At 41.7% G+C, this 26579-nt stretch overlaps 1 protein-coding gene across 3 annotated transcripts in view; it reads right to left on the bottom strand.

The window, feature by feature from the left end:
• DRD3 (dopamine receptor D3) overlaps positions 1 to 26267 on the bottom strand; it is a 52212-nt gene extending 25945 nt beyond the window's left edge. Inside the window, exons 1-4 of one of the 3 annotated variants that reach the window (XM_033200341.1) lie at positions 25788 to 25907; positions 22894 to 23161; positions 19141 to 19445; positions 6914 to 7026 (exon numbers count right to left, since the gene is read on the bottom strand). In XM_033200341.1, the coding sequence (XP_033056232.1) occupies positions 6914 to 7026; positions 19141 to 19410 (383 nt within the window). In that variant the 5' untranslated portion in view covers positions 19411 to 19445; positions 22894 to 23161; positions 25788 to 25907. Of the gene's footprint in view, positions 1 to 6913; positions 7027 to 19140; positions 19446 to 22893; positions 23162 to 25787 lie in introns of those variants that run through there. The other 2 variants (XM_033200332.1, XM_033200352.1) reach the window with 2 other exon arrangements.
• Positions 26268 to 26579: the final 312 nt, after the last annotated feature.

The following is a 26579-nucleotide window of genomic DNA, read 5'->3' as shown; positions in this document are numbered from 1 at the left end:
TCTGGCCGCTGCGCTCGCGGCGGTACTCCCGGGCCCGGACCTGCCAGCCTCACACTGTGCGTGCCGCCTCTGCAGACCCTGAGCCAGGGCCCCTCCCCTTGTGTCTGAGGTCTTAGCTCCCTGGGCCGTTTCTGATGTGGATGACTCCGCTGACTCCAGCACTGGCAGTGTGCGTGGTGATGAAGTCCGCGGGCATGAGAAGCGGACTCATCAGCTCTGAATCCCAGCTTACCACTGAACTGTGTGACCATGGGCCAGTGGTTTGTTTTTTCTAAGAGTCAGTTTTCTCTCATCTGTACAATGGGGATAATAATTTCTGCCCGAAAAGGCTGTAATGAATATTGAATGATATTTTCTCTGTAAACATTTTTTTTTAAATCACAGTGCCTAGTGATTAATACTAAACATTTAAAAGACAGTATTGTTATTGTTGTCATTATTATTGTGCTAGCTCAAGGGATCAGTGATTGTTAATATCAGTGAGTTTGTGATTGTCTTCCCCTTCCTTCTGATATCAGGGAACTTTAAATTTGTTTATCCACCAAAAATGTACGTAACACTTTCTATGTAACAGGCACTATTTGAAGCGCTTTACAAATATTAATTCATTTAATCCTCCTAACAACCCTCTGAGGTAGTTGTTTTTATTTCCACTAAACGGATAAGGGAACTGAGGCTCTGACAGGTTAATTGACTTGCCCAAGGTCACATTGCTATTAAACGGTAGAGCCTGGATTTTTAGCCAGGCAGTGTGACTCTATAGCTAGGGAACCCAGAGCCAGACTCACAGCTCAGCATCTCTGAGTAAGGGAGTGTGCTGTAATAGACAGAGGCTGAATCCTTACTCTTGCACCAGACTGTTGTGTGATCTCAGCAAGCTCACCTACCCATTCTAGTCTCAGCACCTTTATTTATATAATGAGGCTAATACATCACTCTCTGGGTTGTCGTGAGGGTTAGCCATAATGAATGAAGATCTCTTAGTGTCTGGCACATAGTACATGCTAAATAAATGGTAACTATTTTTATTATTGTTGCTTCCAGACTCACGTAAGTTAGCATTAGCACAGAGGTAGCCAGGGCATTGAAGGCATAGGAAATGTGCCTCATCTAGTCCAAGAAAATTGTACCTATAAAGGTGAGCTGCCAGCGTGGCCAGAGGCCCTTGCCTTGGTGCCCCATCCTCACCTTCACCAATGACAGTGTCCCTTATTGTAATAGAGTGCTGGTGGAAAGTCAGGAGATTCCATTTCTAGTTCCATACCTGTGCTAAGAGGCTGCAGGACTTCTTGCAAGCATTTAGCATTTCTGCTCAAATGAGATAACCTTGATGTCCCTTCTGACTTCCGGTTCTGTGAGCGGGATCTCTATGGCTCGCCACTTACTGAAGGTCTCAGTACCTTGCAGAATTTGATTTCTATCTCAGAGCCCTGTCCCAGGGTGGGAGATGTATGTGCGTGCGTGTGCGTGTGTGTGTGTGTGTACTGACAAGCGTTGCTCTTTAGGAAGCTAGCAGTCCAGGAGGAAAGAGGCCAGCCTGGGTGGGAAGGCCTGACTCTAACTCCCTGCCTGGGTTTAATGAGCCCCAGAGTTCTGTGAGGGCTGCTTTTCACCACCTTTTATTTGGTCAGACAGGGGGCTCAATAAATCTTTAGTTCTGTGGACTCCCCTCCTGGAGTTGTTGAAGGAGAAAGCTTTTTGCAAATGACTGGAAAGCCTTTTGCAAATATAAAGTGCTTATTTAGATGCAAACTAAAAATCCAAGGTGCCTGTGACTCATCTGGTACCTATTGTGCTCGCTGCAAAGACGCGGAGGCTTGCCTGTGTGATGGGTGCCATTTGAGAGCCACTTAAAGAACTCCCTGGTGAATGAATTTGGCTGCATTATTCCTGGGCTCCTCTCGGAGGACTCTAATTCTCACCACTTGGTCGTGTCCTCCTCTTCTGACACATTCTCAGCCCTCTCCCTGAGTTCGTTTGGACCCAGGATGTGATGGGAGGGGGCTGGCTCCCTGGGGAGGCAAGGAGCTAAAGGAGTGGGGGCTTGTGCTCAGAGGACTTCCCACTCTGCTTTTTAAGAAAGAAAAGACAGCATTAATCCAAGGATCAGAGCTATGCCTACGGATCTAATGACAATAGTATTACTTGCTTTCAAAACCCCTTTTATCATTTCCTTCTCTTTCCTATCTCTTTCCACAGCATTATTATAGACCAGGGCTTCATGACCAAAAAATAGTGAATCCATTTGGTTAAGTTTGTCAGATTGGCGACTGGCATTGTGTGAAGACCAAAGGTCTGCGTGAGTGACTGCATTTTTAATGAATTGACCAGCTATTTGTCATCACATGAACAGAATGTAATGCTATGTACTGCAAACTGCTGTGAAGAATAATGAACCCAGCTTTTCCAAGGCCTGTTTTCATTTCTAGAATAGTAGGGGGCTCCATTTTGAGGTTTGGTGAGAATTCATTGGCCCATATAGAAATATGAGCCAAGAAGGGAGTTTCCTTTTCGCTTGGGATCTAAGACATGGCTGGTTCCTTCAGGTAGGTAGGTGTTGTGTATTCTCGGAGTTTTCCTGTATGGGACAGAAGCCAATTCAAAGTTACTCTTGTTGGTTGCGTTTTAAGTGGTAAGAACTAGAAGTGTGTGTTAAGCATGGCTGCTGCCAGCAAAATGGTGCTCTTGTGCAAATTAGAGAAAGGCACCCTCTTCTGGCTGGCAAATTGTAGAAAGGCACCCTCTTCTGGCCAACTCTAGGCTTGGAAAAGGGAGTGATGGCTGAATTTCATTCCCACACCCTTGTGCAGGGCACAACCTGCACAACCTCACCCACAGCCCTAAGTGCGTGTGAATATGTGTGGATGGAGAGTATAGGCACATTCTCAAGAGGGAAGAGAGGAGGCTCAGGAACTAGGAGGGCTGAGGGGACTCTCTTTACACAGTTCTCACTCCTCACAAAGTGAACCCTCTCCCGTTCTCTCATGTCCTTTCTGAAAGCCTCCTCGCTTTCCTCCTCTGAGATCTCTCTCTCCCACTTCCCCTTCTGCCTCTTCTCCTTCTCCCAATAGTATCATCCATCTACCTCATAGCTCCATCAGGTGACCCCAAATAAGATCTGCCGTTTATTGAGAATTTATCACATTGTGCTAAGCTTTGACACACATTAACTCATTTCATCTTCACAATTCTTTGGTGCTGTTATTATCTTCAATTTCCAACTTCTTAGAGTATTTAAGGAATTTGCCAAAGCCACACCAATAGTAGGGGGCCATGCTAGGATTAGAATTCATGTCTATTTGACTCCAAGTTAATAATCTTAAGCTTTGTGCTAACCTCCCTAAATCTCCAGCTACATCCCTGCCTTCTCCCCTGAGTTCCAGATCACGTTACTTCCTGGATAGTCCACTTGTTCCTGTTGTGCCAGATGTTAAAAACCAAACCATTAAAGCGCCAAAGCATCTTGACATGGTGATCTCTTCTTGACAGCATCTTTCTCCTGGAATCTTGTGTTTTGTTTGACTCCTTTCTCTTCCTAATCTTTCATATTCAAGAGGTTCTTGTTTATAGACCCTACTTTGGCCTTTTTTTTTTTTTCTTTCCAAAATTTCCCCTACTTTTCCTTTCTTGTTGCCTCCTACTTATTTTAGGATCCTATGATCCCTTACCTGAAGTTCTGCTGCACTTTCTAACTGGTCCTTCATAGCACTATCAAAATTATTCCCCCAGAATTAAAGCCCCAGTGGCCATTCCCCCACTCAAAATTCCTCAGTGCCTCCTTGGCCTATTGCATAAAGGTTAGAATTACCTCCACTGCCTGGCATTCAATGTTTTCCACAATATGGCTTGCTTGACTTTCTTTCTTTCTTCTTTCTTTCCTTTCCTTCCTTCTTTCCTTCCTTCCTTCCTTCCTTCCTTTCTTTCTTTCTTTTTCTTTCTTTCTCTTTCTTTCCTTCCTTCCTTCTTCCTTCCTTCCTTCCTTCTTCCTTCCTTCCTTCCTCCTTCCTTCCTTTCTTTCTTTCTTCTTTCTTTCTTTTTCTTTCTTTCTTCCTTCCTTCCTTCTTTTCTTTCCTTCTCCTTTCTCTTTCTTTCTTTCTTTCTTTCTTCTTTCTTTCTTCTCTTTCTTTCTTTCTCTCTCTCTTCTTTCTTTCTTTCTTTCTTTCTCTTTCTTTCTTTCCTTCCTTCCTTCCTTCTTTCTTTCTTTCTTTCTTTTTCTTTCTTATTGTTTTGAGTCAGAGTCTCATTCTGTTGCCCAGGCTGGAGTGCAGTGGTACAGTCTCAGCTCATTGCAAACTCCACCTCCTAGGTTCAAGCGATTCTCCAGCCTCTGCCTCCTGCGTAGCTGGAATTACAGACACCTACCATCATGTCCAGCTAATTTTTGCATTTTTAGTAGAGATGGGTTTTCACCATATTGACCAGGCTGGTCTCGAACTCCTGACCTCAAATGATCCGCCTGTCTTGGCCTCCCAAATTGCTGGGATTACAGGAGTAAGCCACCGCACCAGGCCTCAATCCCCCTTTTCAATTTCATCTCTTCCCAGGTTGCCCCATATCCTTCTCATGCTCCAAAGTCTGTCACAATGATCCTCTTTTCCATAAAGCCCTTTCACATTCCCACAGTCTGATTCAGTCATCCTGGAACCTTCATAATGCTTTCTCTGTCACTATGTTGTGGCATCTCCAGCCTGCCTTTTCTAGAGGTCATAGCACAGGCCCCCTCAATTGGCCCAGTGTTGTGCCCTCTGTAGCAACAGCCTCACATTTCCTTTTACATGCTGAAATGGGAATTTTGAAAAATAACCAAAAAATGAATATGAACACCCTTTCCTCTGGTGATCCTGCAAACCAATCAGCCAACTGGATTATTTTTTATTTATGTCACTTGGTTGGCTAGCCAACCGAGAGGAAAGCTAAAGAACATGTCCACAATGCTGAAAATAATACCATTAACGAGTGTGTTTAAAAATAGAGGTGTAGGCCAGGCACGGTGGCTCACACCTGTAATCCCAGCACTTTGGGAGTTTGAGGTGGGCGGATCACCTGAGGTCGGGAGTTCAAGACCAGCCTGACCAACATGGAGAAACCCCATCTCTACTAAAAATACAAAATTAGCCAGGCATGGTGGCGCATGCCTGTAATCCCAGCTATTCAGGAGGCTGAGGCAGAAGAATCACTTGGACCCGGGAGGTGGAAGTTGCAGTGAACTGAGATCGCACCATTGCACTCTAGCCTGGGGAACAAAAGTGAAACTCCATCTCAAAAATAAAATAAAATAAAATAAAAATAAAAGGAGGGGTCCAGGTGCAGTAGTATGTGCCAGTAATCCTGGCTACTTGGGAGGCTAAGGTGGGAGGATCACTTGAGTCCAGGAGTTTGAGGCCAGCCTGGATAACATAGCAAGACCTCATCTCTGAGAAAAAGAAAATTATAGGAATATGATTGCATAAGTCTGTAAACATAACAATATAACATCGAATTACACACTTTGAGTGGATGAATTGTGTGGTATGTGAGTTATATTTTCATAAAGCTGTTTTAAAAAGTGAAGAGTTGGGGATTTTACAATATTTTTAGCTCTAATATCTAAGTCTTTTGTATAATTTCTAGACATTTAGTGCACATTTTCAGGAATACATTATTTACAGCAGTAGAGGACTGCAGCTGGTTTGCTTCATTATCATCACCCCAAACTCTTCTACAAGACCGATCACCTGTGACATTCCCTGCTGTGCCCATTACAGAGTCTTGAACAAAGAGTATCCAGCCAAATCAGTGGTCCCTGTTTGAAGATAGCCAATGTTTATACCATAAAATAACAGTACCTAAGATAATACATAAGATAATAACCATACCTAAGAATTGTGAAGATGAAATGAACTAATGTGTGTCAAAGCTTAGCACAATGTGATAAATTCTCAATAAATGGCAGATCTTATCTGGGGTCACCTGTTGGAGTTATGAGGTGGATGGATGATATTACTGGGAGAAGGAGAAGAGGTGGAAGGGGAAGTGGGAGAGAGAACTCAGAGAAGGAAAGGGAGGAGGCTTTTGACTGGCATCAAGGGCCGTAGGCTTGAAAGTGACCTCCTTTACCCCAAGGCTCTCAGTGAGGCTGGTGATGTCGGGAGGGGGTGGAGGGAGGGGGAGCCAGGTAAATCTAAGGCTCAGGCAGAGGAAAGGGGAAAGAAGAGAGGAAGACAAAAGGAGAGGGGAAGGGAGAAACAGAGGGACCCAGAGCAAGGGTGTTGAGTCCAGGTGCTCTCAGGGATAGAAAGCAATGCTACTCAGGCAGAACACACAGAGAGGAATCAAAATCACAGCAATTTACCCCAGCAACCAAAATGGAATTTTAAAAAACATACTATTCTTTACTTGCTTCTCTAAGCTCTATGAGAGAAACATAGATCACAGTCATGCTTTCTAAAACTGCCTTTCTCCCCCACTTCTCTCCTCTCTCCCCCTCAAAAATTATCCCTACGCCTGCCCCTCTTTCTTTCTCTTTCTGTCTCTCACCTTCTCTCCATCTCTCACCTCCCAACAAACAAACAAAACAACTACAGAATTTCCTACCAACCCCAGTCGGCTCACCTTTCCTCCTTCTCCCCCTCCCGCTTTCCTTCCTATTAGGAAGCAAAAAAGCCCCCAAAGGATAGTGGAAAAGCAAAACCAGAATCCTCTTCAGGGAGCTGGAGGAGGAGAAAGACCAAGAAAGCTTATAGGGTCATTATTTCCCTCCTGTCGCAGGGGCTTCTTCTCACCGGCAAACCATACTTTAAAAAAAAAGAGAGGAAAGAAAATATTCCAGTGTCAAGTTCTACTTGGATGTGACCCCAGTACCCTCAAGTGCAAAATCTGTCTCTCCCCACTTCCCCAGCTTTTGGGCCACCTGGAAGGGGAATTGCAGCCCTACCTGTCTATGCTGATGGCACAGAGGTTCAGGATGCTGGCTGTACACATCATGACATCCAGGGTGACAAAAACATCGCAGCAAACGCGGCTGAAATTCCAGACTCCACCTGTCACCTGGGTATCAGAGACAAGGATGTTAGTGTTTACCCCAGTGAAGGAGCAACAACCTAGTTAGCCCTATTGTCTTCCCTATGCTGCCTAGTGTAGATGTTGGCGCTCCTGCTCCCTGTGTACCATTGTTCCTACAGGGCAGACGAACATCGAGGGAGTGCCAGGCTATCCAAGATTGGTTGCCTAAAGAAAGGACACATTCACAGAATGTTAGAATGCTAATGCTGGAAGTGATCTTCCAAGTCAGTTAGTACAGTGATTCTCAAAGTGTGGTCCACAGTGGGGTGTTATTAAAGATGTAGGTTTCTGAATCCTTCCTATACCTACTGAGTCAGAATCTTTGGCTCTGTGGTCTGTAAATCTTCATTTGTGTTTTTTTGAATTCATTTTATTTTTTGAGAGGGAGTTTTGCTCTTGTTGCCCAGGCTGGAGTGCAATGGCACGATCTCGGCTCACCGCAACCTCTGGCTCCCGGGTTCAAGCGATTCTCCTGCCTCAGCCTCCTGAGTAGTTGGGAATACAGGTATGCACCACCAAGCCCAGCTAAAACCTTCATTTTTAAATAAACACTCCTATACATACCAAGGTTTGAGAATCACTGTTGAAGTTCAAACTAAGGAGGCAACTAACGCTCCTTGTGGTTAAGTGATAACTTACTCATAGATGCTCAGCTGGTGGTAAAAGAACTTCGGTGACTGCCCGATGTGTACATTGTGCCAAAACTGTGTCTCTGAAGTCCTTCACCCAGTAGAGAGCTCATCATGTACTCAAGGAATAAGCTAAGAACACATTTTTCATAAAATTTACCTCCAAAGTAAAAATATATCTGGCTTCAGGTTATAAAGCTTGGAAACATTCTGAAACAACATCTATGGGAATCTATATAAAATAAGTCTGTGCCAATGTGACTGCCTTCAACACTCTCCCTCCCCATCCACATCCCAAAAACCAAAAGATGGGGAAAAGGGCTGGATTCTGTGTACTACTCAGAATTCATGAGGATGGTTTCAACCTCATGCATCTGTCTATACATGTGTTTCAAGCTCCATAACATCCTCTGAGTAATGCTTACAGTCAGGAATTTAGGTAATATCATTTATACTCTAGTATATTTCTATTCATTTTTAAAACTTTTGCATAGCCTAATTGAATCAGGAAGATGTGTCAGGGAGATTGTCACCTTTAAAATGTCCACGAAAGGCCACTAATGGACCTCAAGGCTTTGTGCAGTTACCAGCTTCTTGCCGGGGGGGGGGGGGGCGGGGCACTGTCATTCTTGGGGACCCTAGTTCTTAGGGAGAAACCTGCCAGGCTTTGTGACTCTGGCTGTAGCTGAGTATTCACAATACCCGTCCTGAATAGGCCCAATGGCCATTTAAGAGGAAGAAAGAGTGAAAAATGGTACAGTAGCCTCTGAAGTAGTTTCTCAACAAGAAAACAGATACTGACCAAATGACTGTGCATAAAGATAGTGCTATTCCTTCATCTGGATTTTCTATTCAAGGATCTCCTATTCAAGGTCACTTTACCGTTCATTCCTGTTTTATCCCAATAAAACAAGGTCCTAAAAGGTTGTCTATCCTTCCTTGTCCCTAATAACTTCTTCCCCTTGGATTTATTTCTTTTTTTGCATCTCATTTTATTCCTATGTTTGGTCATCTCCAGACTGTTTTGAGAAACCCTGACTAATGATTTTTTGTTTAAAAGCAAGAATGAAAAGTTAAAACTAGTGAAGAAGTCATCATATTTTTCATTTGGTTTTGGATTTACTGTCTCTCTTTTAGTTTGACCAATTGGCTCTATATAAATAAAGGTTGAATATGAATTTATAGGAATCCCGAGAATAAAAAGCTTTTAAAAGATTGAGAGGTAAGAATTCTGATCTAAAGAGTCATAATAACACAATGGTTTAGGGGAACCAGGAGAATAAAAGATGGTTTTGTTCATTACATAGGACAGTTGCATACTGTAAAAAGCTTCTTGCAAAAGCTGATTTTGTATACTAAATTTTATTTCAACATTATATCTACTCTGCAGTTAATGTTTTAAAAAACGCTTTTTGGCATAATTGTGAGCACATGTTTGTTTATGTGTGTTTCGGGCTAGGGTAGGTGAGAAAGGATAATTAGGATAACAGCAAACTTCAGTGTTTGCTGGATATTCATTCATTCATTCATTCATGCACTTATAAAGCAAATACTTGTGAAGCTCTTAGTACTTGCTTTGTAGGAGTGTATGTCATGTGTGTTGAGAGGTTTTACAACATGTACTACAGAGTCTATCCTTAAAGAATTTACAAGATAACTGGAGAAGTAAGGCATTCTTCAATAAAATACTAGAGATCATCATGATATCCTAATATTGTTAATAAGAATTAACATTTATTGAGAATTCACTGTACATGTGTTACCAACCCACATGACCTGTTCCATGAATTTCTATAACTTTGAAACTTCAGACTTTGAAAACTGAATTTGTTTTTATTATATGGGTTCTTAGGGATTTTTGAAGACAAGTTATACATTTACTTGATAAGAGATGGAGTTATTGTTACTTAACCAACACCAAGAGGAGCAGGAAGATTTGCTTGTTTGCTGCTGCATCCCCACTCCCAGAGCAGGGCCCAACCATGAAAATATATTCTGAAATAATAAATGGCCTCTGACATAATCTGTCATAATAACAGCTAACATTTATTGAATGCTTACTAAGTGCCTGGTGTTCTGCAAAGCACTTTACATACATGACTTCTATTGCTGATTATAATTCTATGACAGAGAATTATTATCTTCATTGCAGAGGAAGAACCTAAAAGCTTAGAAAGAACAAGCACTTTGTCCAAGGTCACAGGGCTAGTACAGGCAGACAGAGCATTGGAATGTAGGTTGTTACCCACTCTGCTACAGGGAAGTGTTAGGTGAGGAGGGGTAGTTGTTGGAAAAGGGATGGAAGCAGGTAGGTACCAGGGGAAAGAAGAAAACCAGGTACTCCTCAGGGATTTTTGTGTGGCGGACCATATCCTCTCCTTTCTAGGGAAAGAGACACTCTCCTGATTGCCTCTATCCCAAGGTTCAAAGAATAGTGCAAGAGACAGTAGTACGTGCTGCCTTTGGGGCTGGTGAAAGTACACAGACAGTTTCCTTTAATACCCCTCCTGCTTAGCCCCCAAAGGCCAAAGCCCCCAAGCTGTTCTCTGGCTTCCAGGCCCCCACTGGCCCGTCATCCCATTCTGGCTATCCTCTTTTCCCATCTTCTGATTCTGCCATCAAAATTCTCATTCCCTCCTTGATTTCAGCTAAGAGTCAAGAAGAAAACAATCTGATTAGCTGATTAAAATAATTCCCACTAAGGTGCCATCACTTAGACTTCCCTGGAGCTTACACATTAAAATTAGTCTCTAATTGGTGGGACTTGTAATGATTTTTTTTTTCTATTGGCATCCTCCACATCAAGCAACTAATAGTAAGGGATCAATAAAGTGCATCTAGATGCCAAGAATATGCTAGTAACTCTCACACATTTTCTCATCACAACCTGAAGAGGTAAATGTGATTTCTAACTTATAGATAAAGAAATGGAGACCCGGAATGGTTGAGTAATTTACCTAAGGACACATAGCTTGTAAAAGGAGCTAGAATTTCAACCCCTTTATATTAACCATTACTCTTCCTGCCTCGCAAAGGTTAGTGGCTTGCACTTCTGAGATGTGTACAATTTAACTCCATTCTAATATCATAGGAGGTAGAAGAGTTGGTGTGTGTTCATCCATTATCCCTATAGCCATGGTCTAATGAGTGCCCATGATGTGTCTGATACTTTGCTTGGACGGATGTATTGAAACAAACCTGTTTTTGTTCCCAGGATCTCAGAATACAATGTGTGCCTATTACCAGAAGTAATGTGTGAATGGGTATGGGTGAACTGAGGGCCCAGGAGATAGGTACTTAAAAAACAGCTATGAGGCAATGTGATAGGCACCGAAGGTGAGATAGGTACAAAGTGTTGGAGGATTATGAAAGGCAAAATGATTTTTGAAATTAAAACAGATAAAAGTGAAAAAAGGCCGGGCGTGGTGGCTCATGCCTGTAATCCCAGCCCTTTGGGAGGTAGAGGTGGGTGGATCACTTGAGGTCAAGAGTTCGACACCAGCCTGGCTAACATGGTGAAACCCCGTCTCCACTAAAAATACAAAAATTAGCTGGGTGTGGTGGTGGGCACCTGTTATCCTACCTACTTGGGAAGCTGAGGCATGAAAATTGCTTGAACCTGGGAGGCGGAGGTTGCAGTGAGCCGAGATCATGCTACTGCACTCCAGCCTGGGCGATAGAGCAAGACTCAGTCTCAAAAAAAAAAAAAAAAAAAAAAAAAGTGAAAAAAAAATCAGATTGACTTGAGGCTTTTTAGAGACACATTCTTTCTCCTGCATTCTAATGAATAACTCACTTCAGAATTATACAGAAACCAGGTGGTATTACTCTTACTTGCTAATGAATGTAACTTCCTGTGGCAACACAGAAGTTGAGTAAGCAGGAAAGTGTCTTCAGGTACTGAACTTGTCTATTGATTTCAATAGACACAGCCTAGGGCAGCATTCCCCAAATTTACTGATTATAAGGCAGCATTTCCCAAACCTCCAGATGCTCTTGTTAAACAAAATGATTCTTAGGCCTCACTCAGAGTAATAAGTCCCTCAAGTGATTCTTATTCTACTGATTTGGGAAACACTGGTCTGGGGTTAAGGGGAGCATAAAATGATCCTCAGAAATGGTTGTTCCTAAAGCAGGGTTTCTTAAGCATTCTTTATCCTGTGGATTTTATTAGCTTCATGATCCCCTTCTCAGAAGAATGCTTTTTGTTTTGAGATGGAGTCTCACTCTGTCACCTGGCTGGAGTGCAGTGGTACAATCTCGGCTCACTGCAATCTCCACCTCCCGGGTTCAAGCGATTCTCCTGCCTCAGCCTCCCAAGTAGCTGGGATTATAGGCTCATGCCACCAGGCCCAGTTAATTTTTGTATTTTTAGTAGAGACGGGGTTTCACCATGTTGGCCAGGCTGGTGTTGAACTCCTGACCTCAGGTGATCCACCCACCTTGGCCTCCCAAAGTGCTGAGATTACAGGCATGAGCCACCATGCTTGGCCATAAGAATGTTTTTAAAGCATGAAATAAATACAGTGGTTCATAAAGGATATCAATTTCATTGAAATATAGTTATCAAACTATTTAAAATATATGTGTTTCTTTAATAATTCATTAAATAACAAGATCTAGTGGCAGGTCCAACATTTGTATAATTTCAGAGTAACGATGAGTATAAGTGATCTTTCAAGATGTCTGCAACAATCATAATGTGGTTTGAAAATATAAATATCATCAGTGTGCAGGAAGGAGTGTTAAAAAGTTAAACAAAATTTGGGAGGCTGAGGTAGGAGAATCACTTGAACCCGGGAGGTGCAGGTTGCAGTGAGCTGAGATTACACCACTGCACTCCAGCCTGGGCAACAGAGTGAGACTCCATCTCAAAAGGAAAAAAAAAAGTTAAAAAAATTGAGAAAAAATATCTGTGATTTCTACTGGTCACACTAAAGATTTCTTCTGCTGTAGGTTGATAGCTACATTTGGAATTAAAGGAAATTCTAAATTTAATCTCAGGGAAAATAAGTGAGTAGTTTTATTTACATCCAAGTTGATGGACTCCCCAGATTAAGAACTTCAACTCTAAAGAGATGAATTTTTAGTTATTTGGAAATATCTAAGAGGCAAAAGTAGAAGTACTTCTCTAATTAGCCTCTTCAGTCCATTTTGCTTGCCACATTTGGAGTGTTTCTTGGTGAGAGGGTTGCTGTGGGGCAAAACAGAATAATAAATAAGGATTTTTCATTTCTCTGCATCTTCATTTCTCCATCTGTGAAATGGGGGGTTTGTACCTTATTGGTTCCCAAATGTCATAGCAGATGTCTAGGGGGTCATTATAATTACTCTAGACTTCCAGGGATGCCCTGGAAATGCTGGTTTGGTAGACCCGAGGTAGACCCAACAGTTTCTTTTTTTTTTTTTTTTTTTGAGAAAGAGTCTTGCTGTGTCACCCAGGTTGGAGTGCAGTGGCACGATCTCGGCTCACTGCAACCTCCCCCTCCTGGGTTCAAGTGATTCTTCTGCCTCAGCCTCCCAAGTAGCTGGGATTACATGTACCTACCATTATGCCCAGCTAATTTTTGTATTTTTAGTAGAGACGGGGTTTTACCATGTTGGCCAGGCTGTTCTCGAACTCCTGACTTCAGGTGGTTCACCCGCCTCAGCCTCCCAAAGTGTGGGGATTACAGGTGTGAGCCACCACACCCAGCCAACAGTTTGTATTTTTAACAAGCAGTCTCTCTTTCCCTTATGCTATAAATTAAGTGTGTCCCCCAAAATGCATGTGTTGGAAACTCAATCCCCAATGCAACAGTGTTGGGAGATGGGGCCTAATGAGAGGTGATTAGCCTTGAGGACTCTGCCCTCATGAATGGATAAATGTTATTGTGGGAGTGGCTTCCTTATAAAAGGACAAGTTCAGTCCCCTTTTGCCTCTCTTCTGCCCTCCCACCTTCCACTATGGGATGACAGCATGAAAGCCTTTCCCAGGCCGGGCGCGGTGGCTCAAGCCTGTAATCCCAGCACTTTGGGAGGCCGAGGCGGGCGGATCACAAGGTCAGGAGATCGAGACCATCCTGGCTAACACGGTGAAACCGCGTCTCTACTAAAAAAGTACAAAAAACTAGCCAGGCAAGGTGGCAGGCGCCTGTAGTCCCAGCTACTCGGGAGGCTGAGGCAGGAGAATGGCGTGAACCCGGGAGGCGGAGATTGCAGTGAGCTGAGATCCGGCCACTGCACTCCAGCTTGGGCAACAGAGCGAGACTCCGTCTCAAAAAAAAAAAAAAAGAAAGAAAGAAAAAAGAAAGCCTTTCCCAGATGGAGGTCTCCTGATCTTAGACTTCCAAGCCTCCAGAACTGTAAGAAATAAATCTGTTCTTTGTAAATTACACAGCCTCATGTATTCTGTTGTAGCTCCACAAAATGGACTAACACACCCCCTAATGAAAGTTTAGCTCAGACTGCTCAAAGTTTAGGTGCATTAGAAGTATGGAGGAGCTCATTTAAATATGAGACTCCAAGACTCATCCTCAGAGATACGATGTCACTAGAATATGGCCAGGAATTTCTTGTGGTTGGATCACACTGTGGAAATGATGGCAAAAATAATCTCCAAGCCTTTCCAGCTTTAATATTCTATGACTTTTTATCAAAATCCAGAGTTTGGTGAAGAGATTGTGAGAATCTCCTGTTTTTGTTTTCCAGTAGGGAGGTCTTAAATTGCTATCACTTGGGGTTTTTTGAGCTGTGGTAAAACTTTCCTTTAAAAAAAACTCACTTCTTTATTTTTAATAATCAATATCATTACAAACTCAAAGATTCCTCCCTTCCTAAAATTTTGCTCTTCTTTCCTTTCATCACCATCCGACCTCGATTGCTTTTTCTGTGGTGTGTTTCCTTGCCTGCACTCATCCTATTCTGTCTTGCTTGACTACCTTTCTTAATCCTCAAGTTATTCCTCCTGTCTATACTGGGACCCCAGTAGTCTGAGTTTGTATTCCAAATGTTCCCCTGGCTGCTTGTGCTGCCTTTCTATCCTGATAAAAGTGCTTTAAACATCACAAAAGGTGCTTCACTGAGTGGAACAAAATAAGATGTTTGTGCTTGGAGAGAAAGCTCCGGAGTGCAGACGGTAAAGCAGGAAATTAAAATCTTGAGAGGAAATCCGAGATAGAACTATTTGGGATGCCTCAGAAAAGTTGAGAAAATGCTGCAAACTGATTTAACCAGGTAGCCAAGCCAGGAGCCCTCTGAAATATAATCTTCTGTGAGGTCACCTGCTTGGTTTTTGTCCTGAACTTCTCTGCCAGGCTTGAGGACAGAGAATACTGAAGCACGTCAGTGACTGGTACCTGTGAGCCCCCTTATGTATGCCCAAGTGAAGGCTCCTCTGTGTCTTAAAGATGAGAATACCAGTGAAAGCTGACTATGGTTCCCACTTACAGACTATCCTCTTCCATCTTTCCAATAAATAGGCCCTAGATTCCACTGGGAGTCTGTGAGATCCCTGGGCAGTGTCCAAGGAAGAAACACATAACTTATGTTAAATCAGTTTTTCAATTTGGAAATCATGTGCCACAAGCCAGTCCAATCAGAGCACATCTTGATACTTTCACTAGAAATTCTAAGAAAAGGATTTTCTTTCTTGACGTGAATGGTGCGGTGTGGACATGTGAGGCCTATAGCTTGGCCTGTTGCCTGCAGGTAAGGTCAGTATATGGAAAAAGGCAGAGGTGAGAGAATTGTAGGGAAATGGAGCTGGTGCCCTGATGGAACTGTACCTGCAGCCCACCCTCCCAGAGGAGTCTATAAAGTTCCTGGTATGACAGTCAATGCATTCTGTTTTTTCATTTAAGCCAATTGGAGTCAAACTTTTTTAAACTTATAATTAAAAGTGTCTTAAGTGAGATATTTATAGATCAAAAGTTTTGGTTATCAAATACTCTATCGGTTGATGACAGCTGAGTCTAACATCAGCTCAAGGTGGAAAATGTTGTTGTCACCTCCATTTTATGCACTGAAATCCATGTCTTCTGACTCCCAGTTCTGAGTCTTTTTCTTGCAGCATGACACTGTGTTGAAATGACATTCATCCCAGTGAATTCCAATAAAGGCAATGTGATACTTTATTGCCTACCTCAGAGCAATTCCCCACCCCTACATCTGTTTTAAATAAAACACACATTTTCATTTTTTCTTTTTTAGCTTCCTTTGCAGCTAAAGGTGGCCTCATGACTAAAATTCTGGCCAATTAAGCTTATGTGAAATCTCTTAGAAACATGCTTCAAGCTACTACAGGGAAAGTGCTCTCTCTCTCTCTCTCTCTCTCATTTACTGCTGTCCCTATCCATCCTATTTTTGAATACTGCCATCGTGCTACGGGGCTATGGCAACATACAGAACTAGGCCAGCTTGCCAAGGACGGCGAAGAGGAAGGATGGAAATGTCTGGTCTGTGATGACACCATGGGGCAGCTGAACCAACACAACAATTCTTTTCCTCCAGAATTCTGGTTATTTGAAAAACATTAAATGTAATTAAGTCACAATTAATCAAGATTTCCAATATTTACAGCCAAAACATTCCTACGTCATAAATACTGGTGTCTGGCAAAATGAGCCAATTTTCCTTTGAAGAAGGTGGATGTGTTCAAATCAAAGCACATGAGGCTATGAATTTGGTGAATCTTTGGATCCCAAAATGGTGTTCTCCTCATGTATATCTTATCTTCCTGGGGGCCCTCAAGCCTACAGCAGTCTCGGTGATCAACATTGCACCCTATTCTTTTCCAAAGGGAGCTCTTAGGTGAAATTAAGTAATTACTAGAGTAGCTACTCAAACTGCACTATCATTAGGACAAGTTAGTGAGAATAATACTTTGCTTCTTCTTGAGGCACATGGATTTATATATTCATAGTCCATATTTTAAGGGCTCAAAGTACTCTTTTCTTTCATTAAGGTACCTCATCTGCCTCTAAGGAAAGATAGGAAAACATTTGAGATTAAGAAAAGTATAGACTGACGTACGATAGAGAGACTTGGTCCTCTGTATTCTTCAGTGGCTTTAGTGCCTCTTTTTGGTCTTACCAACTTGCTTCAAGACCCAGTCGGTGCCTTGAAGCAAGTTGGTAAGAGCAAAAAGAGGCCCTAAAGCCAGTAAGGAGATGTCTCTGCTCCCCAAATCTTCCTGATGTGAATGTAGACTTTAAAAATCATGCTCTTATTGCTTCTCAGCCTTTTGGTTAAGATCAAATGCAAAAATTATGATCTTGATCACTGAATACCTACACGAAATAACCTGTTGGACAGAAGGCAAAGTATTATGGTTTTTGTGGGGAGAAACCAAGAACTCCACCAGAGCTGTTCTCACAGAAGAAAACCTATAGGTACTACTACAGTGATTTCTTTAAGGCCTTTGGCAAGATTTCCTGTCATTTTCTGTAGTCTCAGCTGCCCCTCTATGCTCAGCAGTAGAATAGGAGCACCACTATATCAGAAGGTGTGGCTGGAAGGGGATGCCATGGGTTTCTAGTTTGGAAAAGTCACGATGTCTGTCTCCTAAACCAGTATATACAGACGGTTTCCAGTATGGTCCAACCAGAGTCCTAGAAATAATCACAAATACATAGCCAACAAATGCCCCTGAATGGCTTTGTCACAGACACCCAACGCCTGGTTTTATCTTAGAGGGAATAAAAATGCTCATTAGAGTGAAGGTCCACTGCCTATGTTTCTTTCTGACATTCATCCTTCTGGAGGACTTAAGAATCCTTGGAATATATAGAAATGGACAAAAACATTTTAGGAGGGTGAAGGCAGTGCTATGAGTCATTGACCAATTCATATTGGCTGATTGCAAGTCAAGTGCCTCATTCTTGAACAGAAATGTCACATGCTTCGAATTCTTTTTTCAGGCTCATTATTGTTGGATGTAAAATAACAAATAGCTCATCCTCAAACGTCCTCTCACCAAAAAGTCTGACTGTAACAATAGATAGAGAGGCAGATGGTATTAATAGGAACAGCCCATATAATGCATACATTACAGAGAAGATTCATTTCATCATGCATATATCAAATGTTATAACAGTTAGCATGTATTGTGTGCCAGGTAGTATGTTTAGACTACAGGAAATGAAGAATAAAGATCTAGTCTCTGACTTCAAGGTTGACTCAGACTAATTGGGTTGACAGAAATATCAAGATAATTATAAGACCCTTCACCCTTCCAACTAGGATTATCCTAACTGGAAAGAATAAATACATGTTTTTTCCTCAAGAATTCCCTTAGCCTTTAGATGTACCCAGCCTAGCTGTTTTTCTTCTTTTCTTTTTATTTCTCTATTTTCTTTTTTTCTTTCTTTATGTCTCCCCCTTGAGATCATAAGTCTAATTTTAGTTCCCAGCCATTCTTTAACAAAGCTATTAGCATAGGCAGTCTATGTACAAGGTTTTTGCTCTCCCGTGATATGTCACACTTAATTAACTGTCACTTTTGCTATCAATATTAACTGAGATATTAATTTGATGAATCTTAATTTCTCTTAATCATAGCATCATTTTGATCCTTCATTGGATACCTCTTTAAAATGACACACAGTAGAGAGGAGAAATATTAATAGTATACTCAGGTTTGTTTTTTTTTTTTTTAAATTACATCTTAGGTAACTGCATGTTTTCCTGGTAAGAATATCTGTTTCTTGAACAGATATGGTCATCCTGATTTCCTTGTTAGCAAAATGGGTGTTTTGTCTTGACCGCCTCCTGGCTCTGTTTCGTACTCCCAATTGAAAATACTTTCAAATTTGATAAACGTTTCTCCCCAAAAGAATTCACCAGGATCTGCTGCACTATCTGTCTGGCAAAGGCTCTGTACTATTCGTGGACACATGGAAAATACACATTGGAGGGTTTTGTCTGTTCCTTTGGTAGCAGAGTCTACGAAGAGCTGGTACCCAGGAGGAAACAGCAAAGAGGGACTGAGCCATCGAAAGAAGTTTGATCTGTTTGCTGGTCATTCTTTCTATCTTTCCCTACATTCACTAATTTTTTTTTTTTATATAATTCTTTTTTTCCTCCTGGCCTCACATCCCTCCTGCACACCCTTACCCTCATATACATTGAGCACTGGTGAAGATGCCTTCTGGACTGCGTCACCCAGCCCACCATGGCATTGAGACATGTCTGGCACAGAGAATAAACTCTAGGCTATATTAGGAAGAGTCCCATCACTCAAATCCTGTCACCTGAACACTGGAGACCCACGAACAGAATCATTCTCAGCGCCCTGGTTCTGACATGGCTGGGGGATGGGATGGTGGCTGTTTTCCAGAGCTTTAACTCTCTCATTAAAGGGAGAATGAGAGTTTTCCTTTCTTCCTCAGTTCCCGACTGTTTGGGGAGTGTTTTGAGTCCCGAAGGCCGGAACTCAGGGAAGAAAAATACAAGCACAGTCAGAGACAGCATGTGCCTGAAGTCTACTCACCTCCAGGTACACCACCCAGGGCATCACCAAGGTGGCCACCAGCAAGTCTGCCACAGCCAGGCTCACTACTAGGTAGTTGGTGGTAGTCTGCAGGGCCCGCTCCTTCAGCACAGCCATGCACACCAGGCCATTGCCGAAGACGATGGCCAGGATGAGCGCACAGTAGGAGAGGGCATAGTAGGCATGTGGGCGGGCCTGCCTGGCACCTGTGGAGTTCTCCACCCCACAGGTGTAGTTCAAGTGGCCACTCAGCTGGCTCAGAGGTGCCATAGCCTGGGGGGAGGTACGTGACACCAAGGGGCTTCCTGTGAGGAGACAGAAAACAATATTAATAAAATGAGACTCTTTGGAGCTTGGTTGCTTAGTTACATTTTTTAATTTATTGCATCAACAAATATTTATTGAGCATTTTCTATATAGTAGGCACTGTTGTGAGAGTTGGAGATACAGCAATGAACAAAACAGATAAAATCTAATTCCTCCCCTTTGAAGCTCCCATTCTAGAGGAGAAGACAGATAATAAATAAGACAAATAAAAGATGTGGTGTGTTCGATAATGATATGTATATTGGAGACAAATCAAGGAGGCGGGTAAGTAATGGGTGAAGACTGTATGTATGTGAGTGGGTATCTGAGTATAATCAGGAACTCCTCATGGAGAAATCAGCAATTGAGTCAAGACCTGGAGGAGATCAGGAAGCAGACCATGCAAATATCAGATGGGATAGCAGTCTGAGCAGTGAGAACAGCAGGTGCCAGCAGGAAGGGCTAGCACATAGAAGGCATAGGAGGGAGGCCGGTGAGGCTGAAGCCAAGTGAGGCAGGAGAGAATAGGAGGGTGTGAGGTAGAGAAATTGTGCAGGGCTATTGAAAGTACCATGCTTGGACTCTGAGTGAGACGGGAAGCTGTTGCAGGATTACAAACCCAGCTCTGCTGCTTCCTAACTCTGGGACCTTATGCATATTACTTTACCTCTTGGAGCTCCAGATTATTCCCATGTAAAATGTGGGAATAATGAAACCCATCTATCTTAGTCCCTTTTGGGTTGCTATTACAGAACACCTGAGTCTGGGTAATTTATAAAGAGCAGAAATTTATTCTCTCACAGTTCTGAAGGCTAGGGGAAGACATAAGGCCTGTGACTTAGGGTGTAACCCTGAAACCCAAGCGAAAGTGACTCTTGCCCCAGGCTGTGTGCTATAGAGGAGCCTACTCTGGTCTTCTGCTATGGTTTGAGTGTTTGTGTCTCCCTAAATTCATATGTAGAAATCCTAACTCCCAATATGATGGTATTAGGAGGTGGGGGTCTTTGAGAGGTGATTAGGTTATGAGGACAGAGCCCTCATGAATAAGATTAGTGCTTTTATAAAAGAGACCCAGATAGCTAGCTAATCTCTTTCACCATGGGAGGACACAGTGAAAAGACAGCCATTTGTGAACCAGAAAGCAGGCCCTCACCAGATGCTGAATCTTCTGGTGCCTTGATCTTGGATTTCCCAGCCTTCAGAACTGTGAAAAATAAATATCTGTTGTTTATAAGCTACTCAGTTTATGGTATTTTGTGATCGCAGCCCAAAAGGACTAAGGCACCCTCTACTGGTTATGCCTCTAGCCCCTACAGGATGATGTTGTAACCTCCCACAGTGCCAAGGAGAAGGTCCACTAAGTTTACAACCCTGTCTAGACCACACTCAGGGAATTCTCTGCCCAACTGCTCAGAGCCTGTTTCCAGGACATCATGGGCCTCATTCTCAATCTGTCACCCTGAGGGTAGACTATGCCGTAAATGTGTAGGGTTCCTGGGGCCAAGTGGGGGCTTTCAGTTAGAGCTCAGTCAAATAGATTCTATGTAGCCTGAGGTGGGGAGATAAGAGTCCAGGGTCCCTGAGGCAAGTTAGGGATGGGGGCCCAGCTTCTCCTATATAGTCACATTTTGTATGGAATTTTGAAGGGTCCAGGAATCTTAAATTCAGACTTGGCCTTCCACATTGTTATGAAGGTGTATTCATCAAGGTGGGAAGATGAAACATTTTACTCAATGGTTTGTTGGTTACGACTTTAAAATATTTAAACATGGTACATATGGACCTTTATAGGAACTCTCTCTCCAGGCCCTGGCAAAAGTAGAGGCTGGCTTGGTGGCCAGAATTTGCCCTCAAGCCAGGTATCTGTAGCTCTCCCTTGATTAGGAGACTGGCCTAATCATGGCTGTCATTTTGTACTTCACTTTGAAATGTTTCAGCCTGAAATGTGAAAGAGTTAAAATGAACACAATTGGGAAAGGGTGATAAACTTGGAATGAATTTAGAGAATTGTTTAAAAAAATTGTCCTTTATCTTGGCACACTGTTTGCACTCAATGTATTTTAAAACATAATAATAATTCTTGATAATAGTTATAATTTTCTCATTATTCAGAGGAGGGCAGCCGCTACCCTGGAGATAGCACCGCTGCTGCCAAGAGCTGTTGGAAAAATACAATGCTTTCTGATTGTTCAAGGATATTTCCACTTTTAAGGCAGGCTCAGGCCCAAATGTCTTCCCTTTCACAACTGGGCCACTTTGGAACACAGTGGCCAGAATCCCTCTTTTCTGGGGTCTGCAGCTGGTGAATAATGTCTTAGCCTCCTCTCACCTGCCAAGTAAGAGGGAGGCATAAAACCTTAGGATATTTGTTACCCTTTGGCTGGACTTTTTACTCTGCCAAGAGGTTTGACAGCTACCTAAAAATAGTATAGCTGAATGCCAGTGGCTAATTATACGAAGGGAAACCCTCAACTCTGAAAATCAATTCTGAGCCTGATGTTGGAATCACAGTTGCATGGATTTCTGATTTCTAATTTATTTTTTTCCACATCTGATCTTAGATCCTTTATAGCAGCAGGTGGGTTAAACTGTGATTGTTCAGATAGTTTCTGATGAGTTGTGGATGTGGGAGATGAAAGCAAAGATGCGTGAGCTGCTAGATTACTCTCTATCTCTCAGCTAATTGTTTCAACTTCCTCCCTGCTTAGATATTTATTTTTTTTCAAACCAGAGTTGCTTATACAACACAGAACTGAGCTGGGTTTTCTTCTTTCTTTTCCCCTCTGTTAGATATGCTAACAGATAGGAAATGGGTCTCAGGTAGGAAGAAGCAAAGAGCCTAGAGAATTCATTAACTCAATCACTCTCTAAGTAATTTACAGTGATAGGCTGGTTTCCTCATCAGCAAAATGGAGATAATCATATCCACTCCGTAAGGCTATTATGAAGATTAAATGAAATTTTATACAAAAAGTTTGGCACTACTGACAATTTAGGCTGAATAATTCTTTGTTGAGGAGATTGTCCTATGCACTGTGGGGTATTTAACAGCGTCCTTTACATATACCCACTAGATGCCAGTAGCACACCCCTCCCTACAAGTTGGGACAATAAAAAATGCTTCTAGATGTTGCCAAATATCCTGGGGGGGGGGGCAAAATTGCTCTCCCCATTAAGAATCATCACTTTAGCCTAATGTCTGGCACATAGCACCAGAAATATAATTGCTTTTATTGTTAAGCGGAAAGTGGGAATAGGTGAAGAGTTAAATAATCTACAATTGTAGAGTATCTAGTGATCTTGGAAATGATGACATTCATGGTGACCTCAGCAAACAGTGTTAGGAGTTAAAAGTGGATAGGAGGTAAAATAATAGAGAAGGCAGAGAAATAGAAGAGTACTCCTGGCTTCATTCTTTTAAGATTCATTACATATAACACTACTTACACATTTTAATGAGCTTTTACATGCCTTACAAAGTATTGATTTATCTTGGTCTTTATAGTTTGTTCTGGCATCTCTTAGAGTGAGTGCATAACCTATTTAAAAAGGCAGGGGAACAGAGAGTGGTCAGGTCCCCATCAGTTATGACATTTGTCCTGCTTTGCTGATGTTCAGTCCCTCAGTGCTGAATAACAGTCTGCCTGAAACATTCATGGGATTCCTCCTTAGCACCTCATTAAGACTTACAGAGTTTTAATTATTTGTTCTCGTTCTGTAAGAGAACAAATGAAGATGAAGACAACTACATCTAGGCTACTACTGTGTGTCAAGTACGAGTACTTTACATGCATTTTAATATTTACAGCAGCCCTAAAGGTGGATAATGACCTATTTCTTTTATGGATTAAAAAAACTGAGAGAGATCAATTACTTTCTCAAGATTACACAATGTGTAAGGGGCTGATTTGAACCAAGCTTTGTCTCAGGCATTCTTAAATCCCAAACTCATAATTATCTAATGTGTCTCTGCTGGGCATGGAAGTTGATGTTAATCATTCCCAGCCCTGCTTGGGGGCTCATTCCTGTAATACCAGCACTTTGGGAGGCTGAGGTGGGAGGATCACTTGAGGCTGGGAGTTTGAGACCAGCCTGGGCAACATAGTGAGACTCCATCTTTACAAAAATAAAAGAAAAGAAAAATTAGCTGCGTGTGATGCCATGTGCCTGTATTCCCAGCTACTTGAAAAGCTGAGGCAGGAAGATTGCTTGAGTCCAGGAGTTACAGGCTGCAGTGAGCTATAATTGTACCACTGCACTCCAGCCTGGGTGACAGAGCAAGATCCTGTCTCAAAGAAAAAAACCCCACAAAACTGTCATTCCCAAGTTGAGATGGATTTTACTCAACCCAGAACAAAACACTTCAGTAACAAGATCCATGATACATCTTCACTCATTTCACAGATCTCTGGCTGTTGCCACATCTAATCTTTTACTCAGATGCCTCCTGACCACCAGTCACCAGAGCTTTTCTGGTCTGGGCTATAATTTGGACTTGCTATATTGCCTGATAAAGTTAATAATTATAGCTAAAATTTATAAGCATTATCATCATGCAACCTCACAGCAACCTGATGAAGAAGGTAAGCACTATTATCATATCACGTTTTCTAGATCAAAAAGGTGAGTCACAGAGAGGTTAAATATCTTGCTGAGAACACAAACCAGTAAATGATGGAGTTGATTCAACCCAAGATTTGTCTGATTCCAGAGTTCATGTTCTTAACTATGCCACTTAACTATGCCACTTTTAGGGGTGAGGCAGACAAATGTGAAATGGGTACTAATTTTAAAATCTCCCTTGTTCAGAGTATCTTATGCACATCATCTGACTAGGCTTGGTGAAGTAATGCAGGTGCACACTGCTCATAGAACCAGTGGGAGTCACATTGTTATTATTATTAGAGATAGTCTTTAGCATTTCTGTGCTACTTACTTCTTGCAAAGTGCTGCCTATTTTCCTAAAAAAGATTCACAAATGCATTGCAATACATAGCATATTTATGTATTTGGGCACATTTACATTGTTGGTAAATGTACAGAGAAAAACTATTGCTGGTTACTGAGGTCCAGTAGCTGAGATAATAGATTTTTCCCCTCATTAAACCTGTCTAGTAAAGCAGAGCATACTCACTTTCCATCACAACCTCTAAAGACTGAGCATTCTACCATTCTAATCAGAGATAAAATGGGGAACTCAGAAAATAAATCAATAAGCAAATATTAATTGATGACAAACTTCAATGCATTAGAAATTGAATCTGATATTGAGTAGAAACTGTTCGGTATTTGCTTTAATGCGTATTCCATAATAAACAGCCTTCTGTATGGATGCTTAAATATTAGGCACCCATTTGGATACTATCGGTATTTTCCTTGTTCAATACCCTTGCTCACTGCTAGCCACACAGATCCTTGAAAATATTCAACTACAAATAAATGAGTGCCTGAGTAAGAATCTTTCTCACCTTGTCTCTACTTCTCCTTGACCATAAGAGATCCCAATGCCATGTCAAGCAGTAGTTCTTCACTCTTACCTAAGAACAGATATTTTACAAGCCCTTCAGTATCAATAAGCAAAGGGCTTCACCTATAAAGAGAAACAGTCATGCACAATGAGTTTAGAATCCAAGTTTCACTTTGCTATTGCTGCATTATTATTCATGCATGCATTTTGATGGTATTCAATTAAACTAAATGCATGAACTGGAACAAATACCTAATTGCAATGACTTCTGTTGCCCCAGTAAGCTACAGCAAGTAATGGAAGTCTCACAATTAAATAACAACAATACCCTAAAAATCATATACCATCATCAAAGGAAACATACACAATCATCATCTCAAGTACTACATATCTCTGCTGGGAATAATTGGATTCTGACTTAGAAACAGCCTGACTTTAAATAGACTATTGAAAATAGTGCCTCTCCAAACCTTCAGCTCTGAATTGCCAGGGTGCTGAATTGAGGAGTTTAAAATAACAGACCCTTACAATTAAGTAAAATCCTTAAGAGGAATACAATCAACTTCCATACAAATCCTAGAATAATAACCGCTTTTTGTTTTCTATCTTTTAATTCTTCGTTGATATAGCTTCTAGAGTCCACAAGGTACAATTTTGGGGAAAAAAATAGAAGAAAAAGGAATATAAAAGGTTTCTGCTGTCCAACCACTTAGAAGAAAAAGAAAACCATTTCCTCAGGGCTTTGGTTTTTAAATAAGAGTGGGCATTGTGTTTTAATGCATATTTTTAGAGATCCACAGAACCCCAAGCTGATTAAATAACCTTGAGGAAAATACTATGTACTAAATTAGAAACGAAAAGAAAAATTACTTACCCTTAAATTTTCTTCTGATTTCTGGAGACCGAGGAGTTTACCACTTCGGCTCCTGCAGCCATTTACTGACAGCAGACATACCCAAGCAAAGCAAACTTTGCCTTTCTCAGGACTCAGAAACTATGAAATGAACAGAAAGAAATCACCCATTTTTTGCCTCTAAGGTGAAATTGCTTGAGTGCTGCTCTTCCAGCTTCCCTATTAGACCTTAGTGCACGTTTCATAGCTGCTTTCGGATGTATCCTTTTTCTGTAGAGGATTTGGGAGGGACCCTAAACTGAGCATTGCTTGGGTCAGCCGCTCAGAGGTTCTGTCCTTGGTGCTGAAAGAGAGATGGAGTAGGCACAAGCAGGATCCGTTTTCTACCTTGCTCTCTTTTCCTCTTTGTCTCTATCTGCTCTGGTACTGTGCTTTTTAGTACATGTGTATTTTCTCCTCAGTGTTCTTTTTAATCTTAGTTTTTCCACTGTTTTTACCTTTATGCTTTAATTTCTCTTGAATAACACTCATCTTCCTCAGTTTAATTGCTTTTCCAGATTCTGGTGGGTGTGAAAATGATTAGTTCAGAAGAAGGAACAGATCTTCAAATTGATACCACAATTGGTTAATGGAAATCAGTACAATTTAAAACACAACTGACAGGATAATTGAACTTGGAGGTGTAAGCCTGTCTGGGAAAAGAAGGTTAAAGGAAACATATTACAAAGGCAGAAAAACTGAGGCATGGTGTATAACTGGCAATAAAGATGAAATAAGCTTAATAGTGTAAGAAATGTTAAATATTTACTTAGC

This window comes from Trachypithecus francoisi, unplaced genomic scaffold (assembly GCF_009764315.1).
Source record: "Trachypithecus francoisi isolate TF-2019V2 unplaced genomic scaffold, Tfra_2.0 Lachesis_group0, whole genome shotgun sequence".
NCBI lineage: Eukaryota > Metazoa > Chordata > Mammalia > Primates > Cercopithecidae > Trachypithecus > Trachypithecus francoisi.
This window is presented reverse-complemented; position numbering and strand designations above follow the sequence as displayed.